The sequence below is a fragment of the Microchirus variegatus genome (assembly GCF_963457635.1).
Source record: "Microchirus variegatus genome assembly, chromosome: 4".
Taxonomy (NCBI): Eukaryota; Metazoa; Chordata; class Actinopteri; order Pleuronectiformes; family Soleidae; genus Microchirus; species Microchirus variegatus.
This window is the reverse complement of record NC_139805.1, coordinates 9061482-9085677: the sequence shown is the minus strand read 5'-3', so window position 1 is coordinate 9085677 and position 24196 is coordinate 9061482. Positions and strand designations below refer to the sequence as shown.

The 24196-nt window shown below is 39.9% G+C and overlaps 3 protein-coding genes across 3 annotated transcripts; 1 reads left to right on the top strand and 2 right to left on the bottom strand.

Moving 5' to 3' along the window:
- Window positions 1–168: 168 nt before the first annotated feature.
- Window positions 169–5644, bottom strand: plvapb (plasmalemma vesicle associated protein b). The gene is made up of 9 exons (XM_083887448.1): window positions 5316–5644; window positions 4853–5029; window positions 4538–4631; window positions 3712–3913; window positions 3412–3631; window positions 1983–2132; window positions 1579–1707; window positions 594–659; window positions 169–410 (listed from the first exon to the last, which is right to left on the bottom strand). Exons 1-9 carry the CDS (start codon window positions 5517–5519, stop codon window positions 402–404), a joined length of 1251 nt encoding a protein of 416 aa, XP_083743574.1. The 5' UTR covers window positions 5520–5644; the 3' UTR covers window positions 169–401.
- A 2862-nt stretch (window positions 5645–8506) lies between these two features.
- babam1 (BRISC and BRCA1 A complex member 1) lies at window positions 8507–11962 on the bottom strand. Its single transcript, XM_083887540.1, has 9 exons — window positions 11853–11962; window positions 10290–10784; window positions 10142–10200; window positions 9932–10052; window positions 9728–9806; window positions 9584–9608; window positions 9362–9491; window positions 9124–9210; window positions 8507–8726 (listed from the first exon to the last, which is right to left on the bottom strand). The coding sequence occupies exons 2-9, from the start codon at window positions 10728–10730 to the stop codon at window positions 8526–8528; spliced, it is 1143 nt and encodes a 380-aa protein (XP_083743666.1). The 5' UTR covers window positions 10731–10784; window positions 11853–11962; the 3' UTR covers window positions 8507–8525.
- A 636-nt stretch (window positions 11963–12598) lies between these two features.
- ushbp1 (Usher syndrome 1C binding protein 1) lies at window positions 12599–23583 on the top strand. The gene is made up of 15 exons (XM_083888687.1): window positions 12599–12734; window positions 13412–13626; window positions 14124–14260; window positions 14513–14676; window positions 14882–15061; window positions 15236–15483; window positions 16370–16510; window positions 17591–17679; window positions 17795–17918; window positions 18099–18333; window positions 18913–19071; window positions 19846–19943; window positions 20891–21016; window positions 21124–21304; window positions 23301–23583. The coding sequence occupies exons 1-14, from the start codon at window positions 12729–12731 to the stop codon at window positions 21287–21289; spliced, it is 2088 nt and encodes a 695-aa protein (XP_083744813.1). The 5' UTR covers window positions 12599–12728; the 3' UTR covers window positions 21290–21304; window positions 23301–23583.
- Window positions 23584–24196: the final 613 nt, after the last annotated feature.

Sequence of the window (24196 nt, the reverse complement as noted above, 5' to 3'; positions counted from 1 at the left end):
TGTTTTGACTTTATTTTTACTTCTATTGCAATAGAATGATTTTCCAGTGTTAGGTTTCTACATAAAGCACAGTGAGTGACACACAAGAGAAATATTTACACCAGTGTCATGTTTTTTTTACATTTACCTGAGGAGAAAGTAAGACTTATTTTTTCTTTAAACTGTCACCATTTGAACTCAGATTGGAGTAAAAACACAAATGAATCTTTAGTTTCAAACAAAACAAAACAAAACAAAGCATGCACAAACCTACAGCAGTGACTGTGTCATCATTGAGTCGTTCTTATTTACAGTGTCTGTTTGATGAAGTGTGTTGTGTTTGGAATATATACATTTACTTTATTAACACTTGTTGATGCACCTCTGGTTCCTTCAGTTATTATTCCACTGGTTCCTCATCATCATCTCACCTGAAAGGCAAAACATTAATGGTCACAAACAATCATGACAGTATAATGAGTAATGAGGTTTTCAAAATGTGAATTTTGCCCCTTCCCTGTTGTGCTTTTTGTGTTTGATCTCCTTCCTCTTGTGGTGGAAAAACCCACCAAACAATGACAGTGAATAGGTTTGTATTGTGATTTGAATCTTACCGTTGGAGTTTTGTTGATGCCGTGTGCACCAGGAGAAGGCCAGTTAGGTACAGTCTGTCTGTCCTGCTGTGAGACGCAAAATAAGAGTGTGTCAGCATGATTTCAGTCAGTCACCACACTTGTATTTGCCTCGTCTGACTGTACAAGAACAACTGTGAAGTCAGAAATCTTTGTATTTTGTGAACTGTGTCTCTTTTGTCCATATTATACATTATCCACATGTGTCTGTGTGTGTGTGTGTGTGTGTGTGTGTGTGTGTGTGTGTGTGTGTGTGTGTGTGTGTGTGTGTGTGTGTGTGTGTGTGTGTGTGTGTGTTCTTGTACTTGCGGCATACTGAGGACCAGTGAGGGTTTTTAACCAACAAAGTGAGGACATTTTTACGGAGTGAGGACATTTTGGCCGGTCCTCACTTTGTTTTCATTGAAATCACTTCCTTAGGTTGCTATAACATGCTATACTCAATTTGTCAAAAAAAAAAATCACATTTGGACGACATAGTATAGTGTGAAGTTTTTGTCAAATTTTGGACCAATTTTTTTTGTCAAACTTTGGACCAATTTTTTTTGTCAAATTTTGGACCAAATTTTTTTTGTCAAATTTTGGACCAAATTTTTTTTTTGGTCAAAAATTTTTTTTTTAATTTTGGACGACATAGTATAGTATGACGTTTTTGTCAAATTTTGGACCAAAGTTTTTTTGACAAAGATTTTTTCAAATTTTGGTTGACATAGTATAGTATGACGTTTTTGTCAAATTTTGGACCAAAAATAAAAAAAAAATCGAAAAAGTTTTCCAGCCCTTTTTGCTCTGGGGCTCCACCTGCAGACATTTTATGGTACTGCAACCAGTAATTCTATATAGATGTCATTCATGAAGTAGATATTTGTTATTGTGTTGATTTATAAAGTGGAAATGCTGGTCCTCACTTTGTCAGCAACCCAGTCCTCAGTATGCAACAAGTACAAGAATGTGTGTGTGTGTTTACCTTTGAATTCTGTTGCGCAGGTGCCATTTGCTGGAGCGTCTGCAGTTGTTTGTCTTTCAGGGCCACACTGTCTTCCAGCAGCGTCTTGTCTTTTCTCAAGCGGTTCTGCTCCATCAGTAATCTTTCCACCTGAACAAATATATTCACGGTTAATTGTGTTAAACAATGTGAAAAGGATCCATTTACACCACCATCTCTCTTATTGTACTGCAGAGGTATCAAACTTACATTTAGAATGTGAACTATAAATCATTCCATATCAGAAGAAACACTTTTATTTTGAAATTATGTGGAATACACAGGCCCACATGTCATTTGAGTTTGAGACCCCTGGTCTCCAGTATGATTTTGGCAATCAACAGCTAACAGCAAACTAATGTCAGTCATGCTCAAACTTATTCTACCTGGTCATCGTGAGTCTTCTGCTTGTCCTGCAGCTGTCTGGCCGCCTCAGCCTGCTTCTCAATGCGATCACGTTCACACTGCTGCAGGTCCGACGTCAAGTGTAAATGCTGCACCTCCAGGCGACTGGACAGGGCTTGGATCTCTGCAACCTTTGTGAAGAAGAAAAATCACTTATTTTGACCGTTTTAAACGTTCAGTAGCCCCACAAGTCATTTGAGTTTGAGGCCCCGTTTTGTACTGATACAGATAATATACAGTTTTATGTCTAGTCTGATGTTGAACATTCAATGAAATATTAATGAAATGATTAATATTGAAATGCTAATATCATTAGCCTTAGTTATCATTTGAGAAAGAGAAGCAACAAAAAAGAAAAACAAGACTAAATGGAAAATCCATTTCCACATTTAAATTAATAAAGTACACAAAGTATACACAATGGAACATTGTTTATGTGCTGTGTCTGTCAAGCAAAACTATCAGACCTAACTCAGAGAGCGTTTGTGTGTATCCACCAGTAGCGCAGGGGTGGGTGGGGGTAAGAAAAGTCTCTTAAGTCCAGTCTCTTAATTAATCAAACTCAGACATGCAAGTCTTTGGACTGTACCCAGAGAAAAACCACCAAAAAACCACATCAAACTAAGAACCATGTTGCTGTTAGGCACCACTGGTCCCCACTTCACCACTGTGATACAAAATCTTGAATTGAAACATTTATTAGGAAGCCGGTGATCCTATATTTCAAGAGCTAAACATATGAAAGGTGCTTTATGTCAGAAAATCAGTATATTAGGACATAAAATGACCATGAAGTGTGATCAGATATTAAGAAACCATTATATTTAAATGAAAATAACTGTAAAAGATTGTGTCAAATAAAAAACTGTGAAGAATAAAACAAAACTGTGATCCCTGACCCTTGAGTTGAGTCCAGAGAGTTGCTGAGTGAGTGTTTTTGTTGTTGCAGGGACGTGCAGGGTGCTGCTGTATCAGCAGACTTCACCTCTGCTTTGACCCCACGTTCACCTCCAGAGGATATCTTTCTCTTTAGCTGGAGTTATTACGAGTGATGCAGCACATAGACTTCCTCCCCAGATAAACCGGTTTCCCTATTCAATTAGGAATATTCCTCCAACTTCAGTGTTCGCTCTCGATACTAAAAACCCACAAAAACAGTGGTCGGAGGGCAAAGTGACACACTGGGTAAGTGCAGTGTGCTGATGCTTCATAGTAAAGGAGGATTTTAAAAGCTGGATTTAATCTCTACATCTTTCTGCCACCACGGAGTAAAAATGGAGATCTATAAACTGAATGACTTCACTGTAACTGAATGTGTGGAATACGTATTCCTTCATTCACTGAGCAGAATTTATAAAAAATATCATCCATTAATTATATAAATAAAACAATCACACATAAAACACACACCTTGTTGCCCACGTTGTCCAGATACACCTGGAACTTATTCTCCACGTCTCTGGACAAGTTCGTGCAGCTGTTTTTAATCTTCTCCATCTGCTCCTGCTGACTGTTACAGCTGAGGTGAAAGGTCAGCTGGTGTGGAAACAGGTTGTTGATGCGGTTCAGAAAGTCCCGGGCGACTGCCGAGATGCCGTCCAACGACTGAGCAAAGTCTTCCTTGCACTTCCTGGTGAAAGAAAAAAAGCCCTGAGTGTGTTTTCTGTTGTGCGTGTGTCGTTGTAGACGGACAAACGGTGAGGATTGTACCTGGTGTAGGTTGTGAACTGCTCTTTCAGCATGATGTTGTCCCTGCGCAGGTTGATGGCATCCTGGTGGTGCGTGTCTCGGTCTTTGAGGGCGTTGTCTCTCTCCTGGACCAGGTACTGGACCGTCTGGCTGAAGTTTGATTTAATGAGATTTATCATAGCCGTCTGCTGAGCGTTGAGGCTCTGCAACGTCTTCAATTCATCTGGAGGAACAGCATTAAATACAGTATTATTTAATCTATTTGGTTCATTCTTTCACTTTCACATTTGAGACAAATGTGTCAAAAAATGTGAAAAAAAGAGGATGATTTCATCTTTAGAATATCTTTAGAATATGGCAATTATTCATTTTGATTCATTAACATTTTCACGGGAAGGGATAACACTGATGGTAGCCTACAGTAATTCTAATTTCTTGAATTTTACTTTGGAAATAACATACTGTTAATGTAATATTCACGACCACCTTATTATTATTGCTATGCCAAGCAGAAAATAGCATTAGAAATAAGATTGCATTACCTAATTATTACCTCTGTATTACCATACTATTACCATGTTGTGACTGTGCTGTAATGTAATGTAATGATGGCATGTGTATAATAAACTATAATAACAACTAAACCATAACCTCAAAAATGCTTTAATGTCTTATAGGATTTATTAAGCATTATTTGCAAATTATGAATCAGTAATAATATTTTTTTGACTTAAAATCAACCTAAATGTTAATTTGCCTGTATATTAATGATTGCCACAGTATCTATATTTCACAACAGGACACTGTTTTAATGATATATAGATAAATATATATTTTGAGTACGTACTATTGGGAGGTGGAACAACGGGAATCTGGATTGGAGGAGTGGGACGACGACCCATCACGCTGAGTGTTGTTGCACTCATTTTCACACAGTTGAGCTGTAAATGGTAAAAAAATATATATATATATTACAAAATACCATGATTTGTGTATGAATTATTTATTTTTCCATTATGACGAAAACTAAAATGACAACAGGGGTGCCAATGTTTAGGTTACCCTTCAAACTCAATGTCTTCTTGATGTAGAGACTTTTTAAAGGATTATGATACAGTTTTGCAGCATGACCTGCTTCTCACAACAGCTTCTTTTCACTTACTAATTTTGCTTTGAGCAGCATTTCTGTCTGGTTAGCAGCCGTCTTGAAACTCGCCATCTCTTTCTCCAGTGCAGCTTTCGCAGCAGTACAAGCTGCCAGCTGTGCTCCCAGCTCGCCTTTTTCCTTCCTCAGCTGGACGTTTTGGTCAGCCACCTGGTTGAAATTCTGCTCCAGGTCCTTCACAGACAACATTCACATTACTCAGCACCGTCACGACTGTTCTGAACATGTGGACACAACACTGCGAAGTGATGGCAAACTGCAGTGGAATACATTTTTGAAGTCTCTTACTGATCCTTTCTACAGAAAATGTGGACATTTAAAAAACATTTTTCTGAGATTAACTAAAACAGACATAAATTATGATTAAAAAAACAAGTATTTGGTGTCTTAAAAGATAAAATCTAAGCTAGGGTTGTTTTAGTAAAGAGTTTCTTTTTCTGAATAAGAAGAAACCACTGACCTTGACCATCTTCTCCGCTGCAGACTTCTCTGGCTGTCCATAGATGAGGAAGAGCACCAGACTCACGATGATCAGAGACTGGATCAAGGAGGAAAAGAAGAAGACAATCCTCATGTAGTAGCCACAGCTTTTTCCTTTGGACTTGTGCAGGGGCTCCCTTGCATCCAGGGCAAACTTGCCCTGGGAGTAGCTTGAGCTGTACATGACTGCTGGAGGTGAAATGGTGGCAGCTGGTTGATTGAAGGTCTGAACAAAAAAAAAAAGATCTTGGTTGGTAGAGCCGACAAGGTTTCCCCGTCTGGTTCTGTCCTGCAGAGCACAAAAAGAAGATGCTGTACACTGAGATGTTTCCGTCTCTTCTACAGCTCCACTGTGCAGGAACACACAGGCAGAAGTGGCATGTAAAGATGGATGTAAACAATGACCCTAAGGTGTGTCAAGGGCCATGTTTATAAATGCTGTTGGAGGCACACTTCCAGGGCATCCTGGCCCAGTCCTCACCTCCCCTCCCTCCTCACTCTCCTCCCTCATTGACCCCTGTCACGGTTACAGCCTCCTGATCCACCACAGCCAATACAATCCTACTTTTTCCTACTATTTGAAACAAAGGCATATTGCTGAATACACGCCCATGAATGATTTAATTTAGTTACCTATTTAATTCACTCTCTTTTATTTTCTTTCTCCACTCTAAAACAAGAACAATAAACATCGACTCAAACCAATGGACTATTGCACCTTTTTCTTACGACCTATTACTGCGCCCTCAATCATTGTGACAGCATATTATTCCTATCAGTCATAAAAGCTTTTAATGTCCTTTACCATGCATGTGATTATAGGACATTATCATAAGTCTGAATTCATTGGAATAGGTTTAGAGGAATCTAACATGAGGTAGCATGAGTTACTCAAGTCAGCTGGGCATCTTCTAAAGTTAGTCTTCTGTTTCCACCGTGAGTCCATCCTGAGATGTTGAGGAAGCATAAAAAAAGAAAAGAACAAAGGAAAGACTATCTTTGGAAAGTACCCAGATGATTTATCCACATGTGCTCTTAACCCTGCTCCCACTGGCACCTGCTTCAGCGTCCTAAACCCCCAGCAGGACCAACCATCTCAGGTGCAACTTTGTATATTTGGATGGCTGTTTTTGCCTTATGAAATGATCATTGTTGTTATCTAGATCATGGAAAATAAAAGTCCAGTGAAGAAGGGGCATAACAATAATAATAGATAATTGTAGTGGGGACCATATTGAGCTCTGACACGTGGTATAAAGCAGCCTCAAATGTAAATACTCACATATGAGGACATGTATGACACAGCTGTACTAAAGTGCAGTACCTAGTTATTTTTCATTGCATGCACATAATATGAAAAAAAGGACAGATCACTCATGAGTGCGATATTTAAATATAGCTATCCTTGATAATACCCCCCCCCGTTTGAGGACGAACAATGTAAACCATTTAAGAAGTAAAAGCAGAAAAAAAACAACCAGCCAAAAAAGAAATTCCACCATATCCTGTTCCAAGTGAGCACGGAAAGGAGTCATGGCTGTGGAGGAGTGAAAGAATGAAAACAATAGGGACCTGTCATTCTTCAGGGATGAGGGAATAACAAATTTTCCCTGCAGTACAGATGTAATAGATCTCCCCTCTTGCGGTGTTATCAGCATCGATGACGTGAGGAGCAGTCTGCTCTTCAGGGGAAGGGTGTGAAAGGGGAAAGGTCCTCCGAGCCCAGGGTTTTCCTGCTCCCCATTGTCTCCTTGACAACCTGCCGTCGCCGGAAAAAGACTAATTTATGAAGGCATGTTAGAGTGACAGTATAAACGGGTGACTATCAGGAATCAGGACAGTCTCTGGATCAGCAACAGGAAACCTAATGACTATAGACTAAGATAACAAACACTTTATAAGTTGAGAAGCCTTTAAAGTGACAGGAAAATATAAGTTATATTCAAGCTTTGAGCGGATAAGAGATTATATTTTCGACAATAGCGACAATACCCGCTTAATCACTCTGTCATACAGTCCTGTAGATTCAGCCCTCTACACAATAAAGGCTGAAACTAAAAAGTTACTTATCATAAAAAAGAACTTAAAAGTATTAAATATTAAAATACATGTATTTTCTCCCCACTCACTCAGACTGCAGAGGTGATGAGGAGATCTCTTACTTCGAAGTTGGCTTTATTTCATAAGGGACTCTGCTGCCATCTCCTGACAAGAATGTAGAAAGCAAAACCAGAAAAGTTGAACACATACTCTTTGTGACCATGAAAATATGATTAAATATTTAAATATTTAATTTATTTATATTAAAAAAGTATTTTTTAATAACAAGAAGCTTCAAAATGCTACCTCATACTTTGATTCAAGTGCAGCTTGGCCGGCTGTTCTCGAGGCCTTATCCAAAATAACAGCCTACACCACAGACATCACCATCGCAAAGCAAAATATTTAAATCAAATCAGGCCACATCTATATTACTGTACATTCTTTCATTGTCTGTCAAACATAGTTGAATAATTAAAAACAGCTACTTCAAAATAAAAGAAGTATTAAAGAAAAAAAAGGTAACAAGGCTGGAAAATTACAAACTAAATGTGGAAGGAGATCAAACCAAGGTTTTAGCTTCATAACACAGTACAGAGTGTACTGTGTACATCATGTTACAGAGCACTACTTCACAGTCCCCAAAGACTGCTGTGCAAAACTGGCACAGGCATTGATTGATTTTTCCCTTTTGAGGATGAAAGAAAAATCAGAGTGGGATAGATTTGTAAAAACAAGGTAGTAAGGGAGCATGTTTAAGACAACTGATAAATTAACCATCATATTTACTTTTTATTCTTATTTAATTGCATTTTTTTAGTAGTGCTCTGCGTCTGGACAGTCTGGCGATGCCACCTCATCTCTCCCTCCCCAGGAGACACCAGCAATGTCTGACTTAACCACTAACAATCACATTTATTTATTTTACAGCTCAAAACAACAAATGACTCATTCATTATTTTGCTAAAACACAATGATCGTGTGAGTAACTTGCTGATTTTCCAAGGTATTCTCAAAATGTTTTGCTCTGTAGCAGTAAATGGAAAAAACACCCAAATAATAAGTTGTACTTAAAAAAATGTGTCTCTTTCTCTGATAAACTACAGTGTATACATTTCACAGAGAGGCAGTGCTTCATAATGTGTCTGTTTTAGACCGTTGCTTCAACGTCCTGGGGGTCCTCCCCTTCCAGCAGGCTGTAAGATGCATTACTCTGGAAAGGTCTCTGTAATGGGTGAGCCAGAAGTTTGGCCATGCAGTTGTGAAGCTCAATGGCAGGTCCACACAAGGAAACCTCAAAGCGATAGCACATGCCCTTGGAGTCCAGGTTACAGAAAGAGGTATAGTTGTCCTGCAGACAGAGACAGACAGACAGACATTCAGATTATATCAAGCAATAAAGTTGAAATGATTTAACTCCACTTACTATACTTAAATACATCAATCCATTTTCACCAGTCGATCACAGGGCCACATAGAGACAAACAACCATCCACTCTCACACCTACCAATTTAGAGTGACCAATTTACCTAATCACACTATTGCATGTTTTTGGACTGTGGAAGGAACCTGGACAAGTAAGAGGATATTTCCAACAGGCAAGACTTGCTACCACTGAGACAGATGTTGAACTGAAGTTTTACAATTCTCTTGTAATCTAATGAAAAATGTAATCTTAACTATAAGACCATGTCACGCAAATACAACTACAACTGAAAAAAACAACTCCAGCAGCTGCTCCACTCACCCTCCAACTTGTCTCATCGCCCTGCTCATCCACCCCATTGTGCAGATAAACCACATCAAAGAAAAAATATGGAGACTGTAGCATTTTCTGTAGGAGGAAAAAAGGCCTATTTCAGTTAAGAGGAAGGAGACCAGGCCAAAATTAAAAAGTGGATCCAAGTGGACAGTTGGACTGGTCAAGTAGTATTATATCTGTCATTTGAACATGTGATAAGTACAGACAGCAGCATTGTACTTACACTAACGGCCTCAGAGGAGTTGAACTGAAGCTGCCCTGCATGTCGGCTGTAGATGAGCACTGTCCGCACTACATAAGGGGGTGGAATGGTCTGAACATTCTCTGTCAACGGAAGTTCAATCTTCTGACGACTGCAGGACAAGACAAGAGGAAATATCACTCATTTGCATGTTTTATGTGTGTTATGAAACAAATAAAAAGGTATGTATCAAACACCACTTACATTACATTAAGAAGATCTTCCAGGTCTACAGAGCAAAGTTAAGGATAAAACGACTATAATGTCTTTATTACCCTGTGCATATAGTGTATGTGTCCTATGAAATTTATTTTATTGTCTAATAATTTGTTTTGAAGTAAAGGATACTAAAGGACTCGCACACATTGGTCTCCAGATCATACAGACAGCTGCACAGCTCCCTGGGGTCAGATGTGAAGCCTGACAGCTACATACAAAAAAGAAATATAAGACAAAATATTAAAACATAAACAAATGGAAATATGCACAGAACATCAAAAAGGCTATGCATGATGTAATATCTGGAGGACATTAAAAATCTCCTGGACTCACCCAAAGGGCATCATCATTAACTACAACCAGGGCGAACTCATGCCGTTTGTCAATCTTGTGTTTAGTTCTGACAAACATCTCAATCATCTTCTGAGATATGTTCAGGGCATTGGTTTTAGACCTAAATGGAAATGCAATCAAATCAGGCACTGATGAGAGACATGAAACAATAGAAATGTAAGATAACAATGCACCTTTCTGTTCCCTTACCCATTAAAAGACTCCAACTTTGGCAAAGACATCTCTTCAGAAAGGTCTAAGCAGATAATCTGTTACAAAGGAGACAACATCAGACAACATAAACCTTAGGTTGATCATTTTAAGTTAATGTGGGATTGTAACTGTGATATAAACCTACCACTTTCTCAGGGCAGTTGACACGGGGGACTCGCAGCTGGTACTCTGCTGGTGGAGGGATGGAGGTAGTGAGTGTGGGGGGCTGCTGCTGCTGCTGTGTGGGCTTCGGCCTCTCTTTGGCTGCCACGGCTGTAGTAGACAAAGACACTGCACCACTGGCTGTAGCCGGTACTGCAACTGCAACAGGAACTACAGTTTGAGCTGCAGCTGTCGAGACAGTCGTGGTGGTGGAGCTCGGAGGACTGTCACTGGTCGATGCCTCGCCCTCGCCCTCCACGCGACTGCCCACTGCAGGCTGAGATATGTTTGGGTTACTGTTGCCTCCCAGGCTCCCTGTGCTACTGCGACGATCCTCAGCACCTTCAGGGTTGGAGCGTGTGCGAGGCCGCAGCTCCACCAGACGCTCCTCTCCATCTGCTGGACCAGGCTCTGGTGTCTCCATGGATACAGAGGTCTACTGAGGAGGTGGAGATGATGGCCTCAGGAGCTAGTTTGGCTGTGGAAAACGATTGGTCAAACATTTATGTAAATTGAATGGGAGAGTAGTACATAACATATTATATCAGACCAAGTAAAAAAATCAAGTGTTTTTGTTTTGTTTCTTTTTTTTTAGCTCTGACTACTTGTGTTCACTGAGCTACTGCTGTAAGAACATGCAATAAAAGAATAGGTCTAAATGAAACAGGAACAGGACACAGCACAAATGTGAGCCGTGAAATGAATATGCTCCAAAAAATGTATTTTCAAACCCGTGTATTGTAACGTTAATTTTCAAAAACTTCCACTCCTTTTGGAAGTGAATTGGCAACTACTACTCTGAGTTGTTTGTGCTAGATTCAAGATTCTTTATTCGTCATGTACTCGTAACGATGCAGCATTATTATCAGTAATGAAATTCTTTGTGCCCAGTATTGCCACAGCTTTACAAAGTAGAATGAGGTAGACATGCATGCGATTATTAATCTAATCCACACGTACCAAACGTACCAAATATAAATATCCCACAAACGGAAAAATTAAATGCTGTGTTGTGTATTCCTAAAATGCTCAACATATAATATATAATATAATATAAATCGGTGCAAAATCACTTTTGAATCTGCAGATTATTCTTTATTCGCTTTATCTATTTGTTTTTACCTCATTACAACAACATGTTTTGAATTTGTCGTTACACATGTGTTCGGATAAACCTGCAAGAAATTAATTAATTAATTAGAATTATATTTGGATGTTAAGTCAGAATTTAATGAATATTTAACTTGACTCACATCATCTGGCATGTAAATTATAATGCAACCAACACCAGCAACAAATAACATAAATAAAGCCAAACACAGCCATTTTACTGCCACACTCAATGAGTAAAGAATGAAACATATCGTATACATAACACAACATAAGTAGGATAGCACTGTAAAGGTGCTAGCTTATCTGTCATGTTGACAACGCAGTATCGTCTTAGCTGTTAGCATTAGTTAGCTCTTATTTAAACTACGTCGAGGCAGACGAGTTGTGAAAAGGGAAATGTTTTGACTTTTCAAGAAGAAGTAAGTACACCTACCTAGATGACGGACACCACACTTCTAGGACTTAATTAACGTAACTCTCATTTAAAGTTGCAGGGGAAAAAAATCAACTACGAGCTAACATTTGTTTTGAACGAACAACTTCCTTATCGGAAATGATCAAATCCGGAAGTGCGCGGTCGTATGGGGTTATGGGTAATGGAGTTTATGTGTTTATAAACGTTGGTTATTGGTAGATGAATCACATATGTTATGGTTGAGAGTGACATTTTATAGGAATTGAGGTTGAAATTGAGGTAAAGGATTGAATTTGAATGAAAAGGGCTAGAAATAGGTATCATTTTCATATATATATATATGAACGAGGAACTATTTCTTGATTTGTTTCCAAAGCTAAACAGGTAATGACAACAATCCCTTATATACCTTGCAGGGATGACAATTAAAATTAAATAAATAAATTAATGAAAAATAATGAATCCCTTGTAAGCATGGATGGAATACAGTAAATGGAGTTGCTCCAATTCCTCATCTTTCCAGCTGTGATTTCAAGTGTCCAAACTCAGTGTGAATCCAGTTTCCAATCACGTTACATAGAAATATTTGGCATTTTTGTGTGTGTAGAGCACCCAGAGTTCACAGCATAGTCAACTATCAGACACAGGCAACTATTGAAAAGGCATGGGAACTGTGGACAAAACAGGAAAGGACACGGCGCGACAGGGAATGGGTGGGGATGACTTTCTAAGTGTTTTCCATTCACTTCATTAATCACATGAAACAGGCAGACACGCAGAAAGGAGCTCACTGCAGTGTCTGACCGAAAACATAGTGGACCTCTTCATGTTGTCAAAGGTTTAACTGCAAGTCAGTGAAGAAAAACAGGAACATCACTGCCACAGGATTCAAGTATGGAGGTAAGTTATAATGAAGTATTGAGAATAATATCGTTGAACATGAGAGGCATGACCTGAAGTCCGCTAAAGTTGACTGTGACAAACATCTTAGTGAGGAGTGTGGGACAAATCTGTCACACTGTGAAAATGGTCTCAACATAATTTGCAGCAAATTAACTTCTCTTTGCTGATGTGTTGCAGTTCTTTGTAACTGAATTCTAAAAATCTGTGCTAGTTTAGCATAAATTGTTGGGTGTTAATGATAGGAAATTTGAAATGCACTGGAGACTATCATCTGAACAGTATATTGTATGAATAAAATAAGGAATAAAAGAATGGTGATGTGAATTCTTAATCTTTTTTTTATAGACATGAGTTTACAGGAGTGTTAAATATAGAGGTATTCTGGTCAAACGTCAAGTTTCATTCTCTAAGCATTTTGTGTAAAACAAAAGATGGTTTGGTCCACAAATATTTGCAAGGCAGGAAGTTGGATATCAGGATGTTTTAGCTTCCCCCCTTTTCCGCAGCTCAAAACAATAGCTGCTAAACAGCACAGCAACAATGTCTGATTAAGAACCACCCTCTATTGGATATGTTTTTACAGGAATTACAAGTACAACCATTAAAAAAAAAAAGATCTAGAGTTAATTTACTTTAACTAAATTATTTTAATGCATTCCACCTTGTTCCTACAGGACTCCTTCCTGGTGAGATGTAACAGCCTGGATGCTGGCTCAGGGTATGACCGGGAGATGATTGACCAAATGAACTTTGACCCCGAGGTCTCTGACCCCACTGTGAGCAGAGAGCCTTCACCAGCAGAACTGGCTCAGTGTGAGGCTGAGGTGGGCACACTGCTCAGCATCATCGCTGAACTCAACAAGAAGATGGGCTCACTAAAGGCACCGAGGTAACAACACTGAAATGTCAAATTATAAACATTGTCTGATTTGATTTGATTTATTTATTTTTGGATTTTCATTCTGATTAAAATGTTTGTGGGACCATGATTACTGCATATTGTCTTTACAATCACCATCATATTCAGAATATACCTAGTCTCAACATAAACTATGAACAATGTATACAAGTTTTACCATCCAGAGGAAGAAACAGAGTAGCAACATTTATACAACATTAAAACCAATTTGTACAGTTTTCTATCAGCATTTTAAATTATATAGTGCCACCGGCATAAAGAACTGTCAATATAAGTGCATTACAGGATTATGTGCATTATCAGCAGTTAGCATTTATTTATTTACTTACTGTGATATGTATGTTCTTTATTCATTGATTATGATTTATACTGCACCACTGAGTCCTTAAATAATACCTGTATGGGGACAATACAGTGTTATGTTGGTCTTGCATCATGTCATAAAGATTTCTACTCATCTTCTGCAGTGACCCAGGGGACCTGAGAACATCAGCACCATCCAGACCTTTGGTTCCTGACCTTCTGTCTCACAGGCTGGTCAGACGAAGCCCAGAGAGTCAAACCGCCTCTGTTGCCACATCTAAGGTCCAACTGACTGATCGAGGTCAGTCGGTGCACATTTTTGTCCTTGTTCAGTACACCTGTACTGCGGTGCTATGCATCTTTCCTTCCACCAGGAAAAGACAAAAACTCATTTTATACTCCATATCCAAGTCTATAAAATACCACAAGTTATCTTAAAGAGAATATTTATAAGACAATTTTATATTTTGTCATAATAACATGTTATTCCCGCATGTCAAATATTCCTCTTTGTCCAAAATGACTGACTGCACTTCTTCTTTTCATCCTTCAGGGGGCAGTGGTGTAGTCTGGACAAAACTGCAGAAGGTCTTATCATCAGTGGAGGACTCCATCAGCTGTAGAAGGACCTGGGCTGCTCCCATCACAGCCTCTGACCTGGACCAACACAGAGAGCATCTGAGAGCAGCCCATGAGAGCTGGTTTAAATCCACTCAGGTGCCAACATACACATATGTTCAATTATGTTGTAATTAAAATGAACTACCCAACAAAGACATTGATATTTAGTCATCGCTAGGTCGGCATGACAGAGAGATAATACAGTACATTTAAGGTTTCAGAATGAAAAACAATGGAAATGTTCAGGTTTCGCTTTATACTATCATCCACCTGTTTGGTGACACTCGCTCACTGGTTGCAGATACTGGAAGAGATGGAAAGAGAGTTGGGGATATCAGCCTTGCCAAAGGACCAGTATCAGGGAGAACTCCTGGACCTGGGGAAACATGACTATGCTCTCAGGAGCACCTTGTACAGTCACCAGGAGGAACTGGGCAGAGCACAAAACGCCATGAGCCAAATGGAGGAAGAAAAGTACAAGGTGGAGGTTACTTTGGTGTCAGTGTTCTTAATGATAAATGCCAAAAACATTCATTTCTAGAAGAAAAGATCATCCATCAAGGAGCTATATGTTCTTGTTCATGGAGCTAAAACATCCACTTTGACCAATCTGTGTTTACTGTTGTGGTTGATTCTGTTTTGTCTTCTCTTTCAGCTGGTGGGTCTCCATAAGGCCTGGAGGTCCGGCAGTTGCTCACCCTCCTACCGGCCCACTGCTGGGACTTTCAGTCCAGATGTGGGCTCTCCTCCTTTTCCTGGTTCTCCTTTACTCCACAGAAGAACAGCCAGGGTTTTAACACCTCTGTCCACAGGTGGAGATGGATCTCCGCTGGGCTCCGTAAACTCAGGCAGCCCTTGTCCCAGCCCCGTCAGCCCAGAGCCCGAGACCGAGCGACTGAACAGGTGAGTCTGAAAAGAGACCTGTGATGTTTAGGTCACTTTGGGGCATATTTGACTTTGTAACAAAGGGAAGTTATTTTGAGAAGAAAGAAGTAAGAGCAGCTTCAGGGTTTTAAAAGCTGTATTTAAATCACCAGGTTAATAAGGTAAGTGTTTTCACAAATAGCAGGTGAACTGGATTGTTAACTTATTCATGCCTGCAGTTATTTTTGTAGATCATACAAAAGTTATTCACCTAATATCTTCTAAGGTTTCCCTCTGTGTCAGTACACTTCTCACAATCTCACAAAGTTGATTATAAGAAAATTCACAACAAAATCTTAATTTCTTCCTTGAGCCTTAAACTACGTCCTCAGACAATTGTATCCATATATGTCCTTTACTTCTGGAGTTATGCTGCTCACAGATGGCCAAATACATAACCTCTTTGGCAGACGCAATACATTGCAAACAAAAATGAGTCCACACTCATTCCTTATCCTTTTAGGATTACAGGGAGAGTTTGAGCCAATCTCAGCTGATACAGAGTGAGCGGCAGCCAGGGTAGACTCAGGACATATCACCACAGTGTCAACATACACAGATAAACAAACAACATTCACATTCAGGGCACATGTAAAGTCTACATTGTTAATCTGTATTGCTTTGGAGAACACACAGAAAGGCCCTTGGCCTGTGGACCTTCTTTCCATGTGACCTGCATAAAATATGCCTTTATGACCTGGTAAATTTAAAAGAATATTACTGGAATATGACATAGGACTACATCTACAAAGCCATACACCATTGACTGGCTTTGGTTTAACAACCAGTATTTTTCCACAGCCACTTTATTAATTGTATTACTCTTTTTTTTTAGTATTTACTCTCAATACCTCCTTCTATGCAGGTACATCGAGAGGCTGAAGGCCAGAAATGAACGTCTGACTGCAGCTTTGGAGCGGAGGAAGGGAGAGTCGGACCAGATTATTATTACACTGCACAGACTCCAGTCTGACTGCTCTGCTCTGCAGATGGCTCTCAAAAACTGGTACACACACACACACACACACACACACACACATCAAAAACACCTGTCTGCACATACATGCACAGTGTATATGTGTACTCTTTGTCAGACTTACAATCACGTCAGACATGTTTCAAAGCAATGAATGAGCACAGGTCTGGTGGGAGACAAGTCAAAGACATAAACTGAGCAAAATAAAGTGCTGATCAAACACAATTTGTTGAAAGTCTATATGTGCCTTTGGTGCTTGGAGACATCGGGGAGACATCTAAGCCGAGGACATCTGCTTCTGATCAGCGACTAGGAAAAACCCTGAGGTCCAGACACTGGTGGTGATGGTTGTTGGTGACCTGATGAGAATGATGAAAGATGAAGAATGATGAAGACTTGGTGGGAATGGGGTGGTGGAGGGCCTGCACATATCGCTTTACTTTGGAAGACAACCAGGACAAATGAATGTACTGTTTGGCCTCGAGGAGGCGACTCTACTGGCAAGAATAATTGAGTTTTAATGGAAGTCTAAAGGAAAATTAGTCCATAAACATTTTCCTGAAGAGTTAATGGGCTCAACCACAACTTGTAGGTCTTTCTTGTCAATTATGTTCATATATGAGTGGACAACAGTGTGATTGACTGCAATACTGCCCCACTAATTGTAACCCTTACAACCCCAACATTTTAGGTCCAGTGTCTTGTGAGACCTAATCTGCATGAAGTGGGCATGTTTTCACAGGGGACGTGTTTTCCTGAGCTGCTGCAGTTGGACTTACTGGTTCAATAGGAGTTCAGATTCCTATGTGTGATGTCATGATCAAATGCCACGAGGGTGTGCATGACAACAGAGTGAGAGCAGAAAGAGACAACATATTTTAAAAGGACAGCCACAAAAAGACAGACTAGCAAGTTAGGTGCATTGCAGCGCTACTAGGCAGCTGATGATCAGCCGATTGTGGTGCTCACACCCTGGGAAGACACAATGACAGTGCACAAGAAGACAATAAAGCTGCAAGAACGTGAATGAGACCTTGAGTGAAGATTGAATGTATGCTTGGGCTTCATTGTGTGGACACGCCCTCTTTTCTTTGTGGTTATGATCAACAGTGAGGATTGTGAAGAGGCCTACAGCGAGCTCCTGTCACTCTATGAGGCCAAGAAGCAGCAGAGCTTTCCTCTGTCGACAGACCCAGCAGGTGTGCAAATAGCACCTTTTTAATACTATTAAAACTCACTCACGTGTGTGCACTCACACACTTATATATGCAACAGGTCTAAATGTCATACATTGTGTGTGTTTCCTCTCACCAGAGGCAGCTGGGGACAAGCAGCAGCCTGACAGTCCATCATCACAGCACAGAGATATGGAAAGTGAAGAGCTGTCCACCTCCTTCTCAACAGCAGGGGTCACAGAGGAGACAGAAGCAGGGCAGAGGTGATGGTTTTTATGTGCTGTAACATGATTAAGCATCATAACAGGTGCAGCTAGATAAAAAAAATAACACCTCGAAAAATATTTCCATATTCCATTTAGATGGTTTCTTTTTTGCCATGTAATGTATGTAAATTCTTTCCCTGGACCTCATTTATTTTCAAATTATGTGTAACCCTGCAGAACATCTGAGCCGGTGAACCGAGAGGATGTTCTGCGTCAGCAAATTGAGAGCCTGAAGAGGGAGCGGGCAGCCATTTGTCTTCCTAAACCAAGTCCAGAAGCGGAGAGCAATCTCAGCCCCGAGATGGGTCACTCGGCTGGGTCGAGAGGAGGACATGTGACTAAAGATAATGTCAGACCTCTTGATGCCAAGAAAGAGAAGGCTTCCCTTTTCTATGAACTCATTTCAGTCCGGGTAGGAGCTCAGCTGTGTTGTGCGTGTCTATATTTGTGTATAGTGAAAGGTCAAAATCCAGCCATGTGCAGAAAACATTTAAAGTAGGGAAGTGGGGAAAAAAACTTAGCAGGAAGGACACGATGACAGATAGGTGACCTTTGTCCTTAGGTCAATCGTCATACTGTATGTTGCATCATCTTTACTTATTGATTTATCTCAGCCAAGTGCAAAATGATTTTCCCCATACTGTTGATCTTTATGTTAGCAAGATTATTCAGCAATAACCTTTTTACATAAAGACTTTTACATAAAATGCATCACTCTATGTGCAATGAGGGAATGTCGCTAAAACACTGCTATACTGTGAAAAACAGAGAGTAGTATGGAGCTGATAGTCTTGATTTGCATTGTGTGAACTTGGACAATTGTCGAATGTAGCAGACATTTATTTGCCTTTAAAATGTACACACTACAGCTTTAACATCTTCAACGTATATATATTTATTTGACATTTCTTTGTCTACAGTTTTACTTTCTGCCGTTTATGCTTTCAACTGTTTATACACTATGGTTTATGTCCTCATTGTTTTGGCTCAGGAGGAAATGTCAGATCTGCGCTCACTAATCCGCCTCAAAGAGAAAGAGCTGAGGTGTCTTGAGTGGAGTTTAATGGCCCAAAAAGCTCAGGAAGCAGCTGGAGTGTTTGTCCCTGAAAGTGTCAGAGAGGAGCTGGAGGACTGTAAGACTGAACAACAGGTAGGACAGACACGTACAGCGGCAACAGAGGCTTTTTTAAAATGATAAAATAATACAAAGTCAAGGTGAAATGGCCAATAGGGAACAGGACTTTGGTCTACTGTGACCGACCCGATTCAGATCTGGGTGTTTCTCATGGGAAATCACACCAAAGCAGAATCCCTTCAGGCTCAGATGGATATTTTGGTTCTGCAAGGTCTTCAGCTGGGCTGTCCTGTCACCGCAGCTCTGATTATATTTTGCTCTACGCATCATTGTCATGATGAGAACTAAAAAGCTTTTTTGGTAAACACAGTTCTCTGTCCAGCTCACATGTTTAGCTATCCGGAAACTTCAAGGTGTTTTGCACAAAAAGGTTATAGTTTCCCTGCAAATGTGGCTTTTTTTTCTACACAACAATATATATTTTTTGGCCTAAAAGACAAATTTATCTAAAGGCACTCCTGTACACGCCTGATTCCTACTTTGTTCTGCTAAATAGTATCAGCCTACCCAGCTTAGAAAATGTTCTGCACTGTTCCTTTTCAACCTCTATATCAGTGGTTCCCACCTCAAAGGCTGAGGCCTCACAAAAGTATTACACAAGATACAGTTTTGGGGTCAAAAGACCACGTGGAAAAAAGCAAAATATGTCTTTCCCAGAATTCAGTTATATTGTGAAATGGTATGAGCCATCACTTCTTCATTTTAAATGATTGTGAGGACTGTGTAATGTTCTCTCTCTCTCTCTCTCTATGGAGAATAAGATCATTTGTATTTAATGTCATATTCCAGAGGTTCTGTGAGAGCACAGCTAAAGCGGCGAGTGACGGAGACAGTGCCGAGACTCGGACCAGACCCATTCTTAAAGAGCTGCAGGTCGTCCTGCAAAGGTGAGATATTCAGTCTGAGATCCTGTAAAACCACTTTATTAAACATGTCCTCATTCTAAAAAGGATGTGCACAAACCAGATGGTGTAGAATACTAAATATATTAATATATACATAAATATAAACTGATGATGCATTGGATGTGAGGGAAAACTCCCAGAGGTCTTAGAGATCAAAAACATGTTCAATCTTATACTAACATTTGAATTTCTCTTGATGGAAGAGACAGTTACTATTAAGTCAGACAGACCCTGTACAGGTCGCCACTCCATCGCAGGGCCAACACACAAACAACAAACATTCATTCTCACATTCATTTCTATGATCAATTTAGAGTGTCTAATTAACCTCTATATGTTTTTGGACTGTGGGAGGAAACCAGAGAACCCGAGAAAATCCACACACACACGAGGAGAACATGCAAACTCCATGCAAAAAATGTCCTCAGGCTGACCAGGGCTAGTCACTACTCCGCCAGATTACTGATCACCACTAAACAAAAGTCTTTATGGCATCTATTATATACAATATAATAACGTGGAAAAATCTGATGAAGATTTGAAACGGGTACCTGATGAATATAGTCTATGTTACATGAATCCTTTCCAAGTCTGGTTTATGGAGACACAGTTTGACCAGTTGCTTAGGAACCATATCAGCAGAAAGGCAGACCTTGCACATATAAAGAGCCTCTAGTTCTTTCTTTCCACTTGATGGTTCAGAGAGCATCCTTCCTCTTGTCTAATGAGTACTTCAAAATAAAGTACTGCTATGTTAACACTCTCGTCTGAGGTCAGTGACACCTTTAAAGCTTTTAAGTTTTTGTTTGTTTTTGTTTTTACATAGATATTGCATTATCTGCCAGGACATATCTTCAATACCTCAAGAAAAAACAGAAAAACAGTGCTGACAGTATGTTCCTGTTCTATCTGTTGTTGTTGTTTTTCAGAGAACAAGTTCTGAAGAAGAGATTAGCCTTAGTTCAGGACTCATTGAGCACAGCTCTCCCCGACACTGCCTCACACAGAAGGAACAACAACGGAGAGCACATTGCTCGGCTCACTCAAGCTCACAGGTAAATAGTGTCTAGAAGTGTCTCCCTCGCCTTTTTTTTCTGCACCCAAACTGATACCAAAAAAGCAAACTGATTGGGATCATTTGGTTTTTGTCCCACTGCTGCAGCAAAGCCTTGAGCTCATACCGGCAGATTCGCAGGAAGTACCGGGAGCATGTATGGAGGCTGGAGCAGAAAGTGGCAGCCATGACAGAGAGTTACCACAACCAGAGTGGAGCAGCGAAAATGGCAGGAGAGGCCGTGGAGTGGAGGAGGGAGGAGACTGTGCTGTGATTCTGTGACTCTTAGGTCAGAGGATCCATCATTTCAATGGCCAAATGTTATACATATCAACATACATATACAGTGTGCATTTAAAAGTATAGAGTTTTAACTGCTTCTCTGCTCTGATGAATTCTGCTTAATAACAAAATAGAAAAGGATATTCATTTGTAAAGATTGGGTAAGGTAATTTAATCAATTAATCATCATTAGGTTTATTTCTTAGTACTAAATATTTTATAAATATTGATTCATACTGCCTGCATCTGCAAAAAGGCCACTCCAACATGAACATGCATTTAAGTATTTAAGTATAAATGGAATGTCAGGCTGGGAAGCATGAGCAAAATGAGTCTTTGGACAGGGAACATAGAATATATGACTAAAAGATAAGTTAATGTTGGTAAATTAAAAGCAAAAAAACAATGATCAGTTAATCAGTTCATTATTAACTAATGATTAGATAACCCATTTTCACATACCTTATTGAGGTTTTACCTGCAATTGTATGAGCAAACACGTTTCATCTAACCACACAAAGCATTACCAGAAGTGAGTAGAACTGGGGTCTAGTCTGAGTGTAGACAGTCATTTGTCCACAGTTACATAAACTGTTTATAAATGGAGATGATTAAGTGTCATGGCAACTCTCCTTGGAAGAGAGCTTGTCCCCAGATGGCTCCAAGGGCTAAAAGCAGATTGGACAGGGATGTTAAAACAAGCTCAGTGTAACAGCTGAAATGAATCGCTAGAGCCCGGTTAACATATCTGATGAGTCGTCTACTATACACAAACTAGGTAATTACACAGCATCCACAGTCTTTGCATTGCCACTGTCAACGATGCCAGTGACACCTGGAGCTGTCAGTCCAGGCATTCATTGTAAGTCTCTGGAGGAGTAAATGTAGAGTATGTAGGGCAGAAGAACATTTGAAACACTATGAACTACCCCCTGTTCAAATTGAACAGGATTCCAGGGCTTAACTTGTTCAACAGGACACACACAGCAGAACAAGATCCATGCCTTATTTCAGAGAAATAATCCTGTAGTCATGAATGTGTAAGGCAGACTCATGGAGTGAACCTGCTGAGAACCTCAACACTGACCTCAGGGACTCACATGTGCTTTTTCCCATACAAGCTGACTCAAAGCCTGTCCTAGCTGCCCATGCTGAGTGAGAAGGGGGATGGGGCCAGAACAATGGTTGATGTGCACACAAAATGTGGGGCCAGTCCATTTGTCCCCTTTGTAATTTCATAGATATCACTACTTCGCTCTCGCTGCCTTTTTTCCTCGCTCTTTTGGAGTCACCTTACCAAAGTTAAATTAGTAAAATGTTCTCTTATTTGTAAGCGTATCTAGCAATGCCGACAGTTTGTCTACTTTTGAGCCCTTGGTGTCATTACAGGATGCATTCTGTGCAACTCAAGACTGTTTCATTCAAAGAAGTAGAAAATGTAAAAGAGATAATGTGATAATGAACGGTTAACATGAATAATACACATCAGGGAGTTTGAAAATGTAGAAAAAGTTCATACAAAGTAGTAAAACAAAAAGAAACATATTCCATCCATCCATCCATCCTTTAGCTCTCCCAGCAGAGGTTGTTTCACAGCGGAAGCTTGCAGGTTTAACAGGGTGTTATACAGTCGGGTTAATTTAAACAATTCAGTTCCATCATCTTCAAGTTCACAATAGTTACTCCACACCATCTGAATAATGTTAAATATATTTAAGAAAATCATATTTAAAAAATAAATAAAAAATTTAATTTGGCCCAATCCTGTGCAAATTTAACACAGATAAATCTTAAAAAAAAGAAAAGAAATATGCAATTAATTTGGGTAAATCCACCTTCTATATGTTTATATCTTTCATTATATATATAAAATTTCCCTCATACCCATCGTCTGTTCTTCACATCTCACCGATACATCAATTTGGCTGCTATTCCCCTGTCGCCTATTCTCTGTCCTCACTCATCTCTCAATCATATCTGTCCCCTCTCTCTCCCTCCTCCAGCCGACCCTGTGCCCTGACCTACTCGAGCCGGTCAGCTGCAGCTGTGACCAGTGGTCAGGAGGTTAAGGCAAAGGTTGAGTGTCACGCCCACAGGGTCACAACGATGCCTGGCTGTTGTGTTGTCCCGTGAATGGAAGGTTGAGAGTGCCAGACGAGGTGGCGAGCCCCTGTCGCCCTGACTCTTGCCTGAGCTTGCCCTTTCCCGAGCAGAGGTCAGTGCAGAGGGCCTGTCCTCTGCACTGCCCCCATACCTCCAGGTCACCGTCGCTATTGTTGTAATAGCTGCCATTAGAGCAGATGATACAATTATCGTCCCATTTTGTGTTGCTTCTCTCTAAGGTCTGCGCTGAGCCTCAGAGTTCATCAAAGGTTTTTGTTTTTTTTTAGATGACATGACTGTTGTAACCTCAGGGTGACTCTTGTATCAAAGGAGGAAAAAACATCGAAGGTAGAATTAGATTAGGCAACAAGAAAAGAAATGTTGTTCTCCTAAATGCATTCAGTCACTTTTAATCACTGCATGTGTTCACTATTACAGTCTCACTTTAATTAAAACAGTGATTTCACAATCCAATATGTAGCTCAAGTGCTGTGTGTGATACCGAGGACTATGTTTGGTTGAGTTTTTTTTTTTCTTTTTTTATCACAATTGTAAAATGAACATAGTAAGCTTAACTTAAATATATATAAATGGAGTGCAATAAATATTTTACAATAATATAACTGAGTGCTTCAAAAGTTCTGTGTTGAATTAACACCACCTTAACTTAACCTTGACCCAACATGAAAGTGTAAGAGGTCTAATCTAATCTGTCTAAGTTTGTGCAGATACTGTATGTATGTGATAAAATGTCCATTGATATACCTGTACAGTTTTTGTACGTGCTCAAATGACT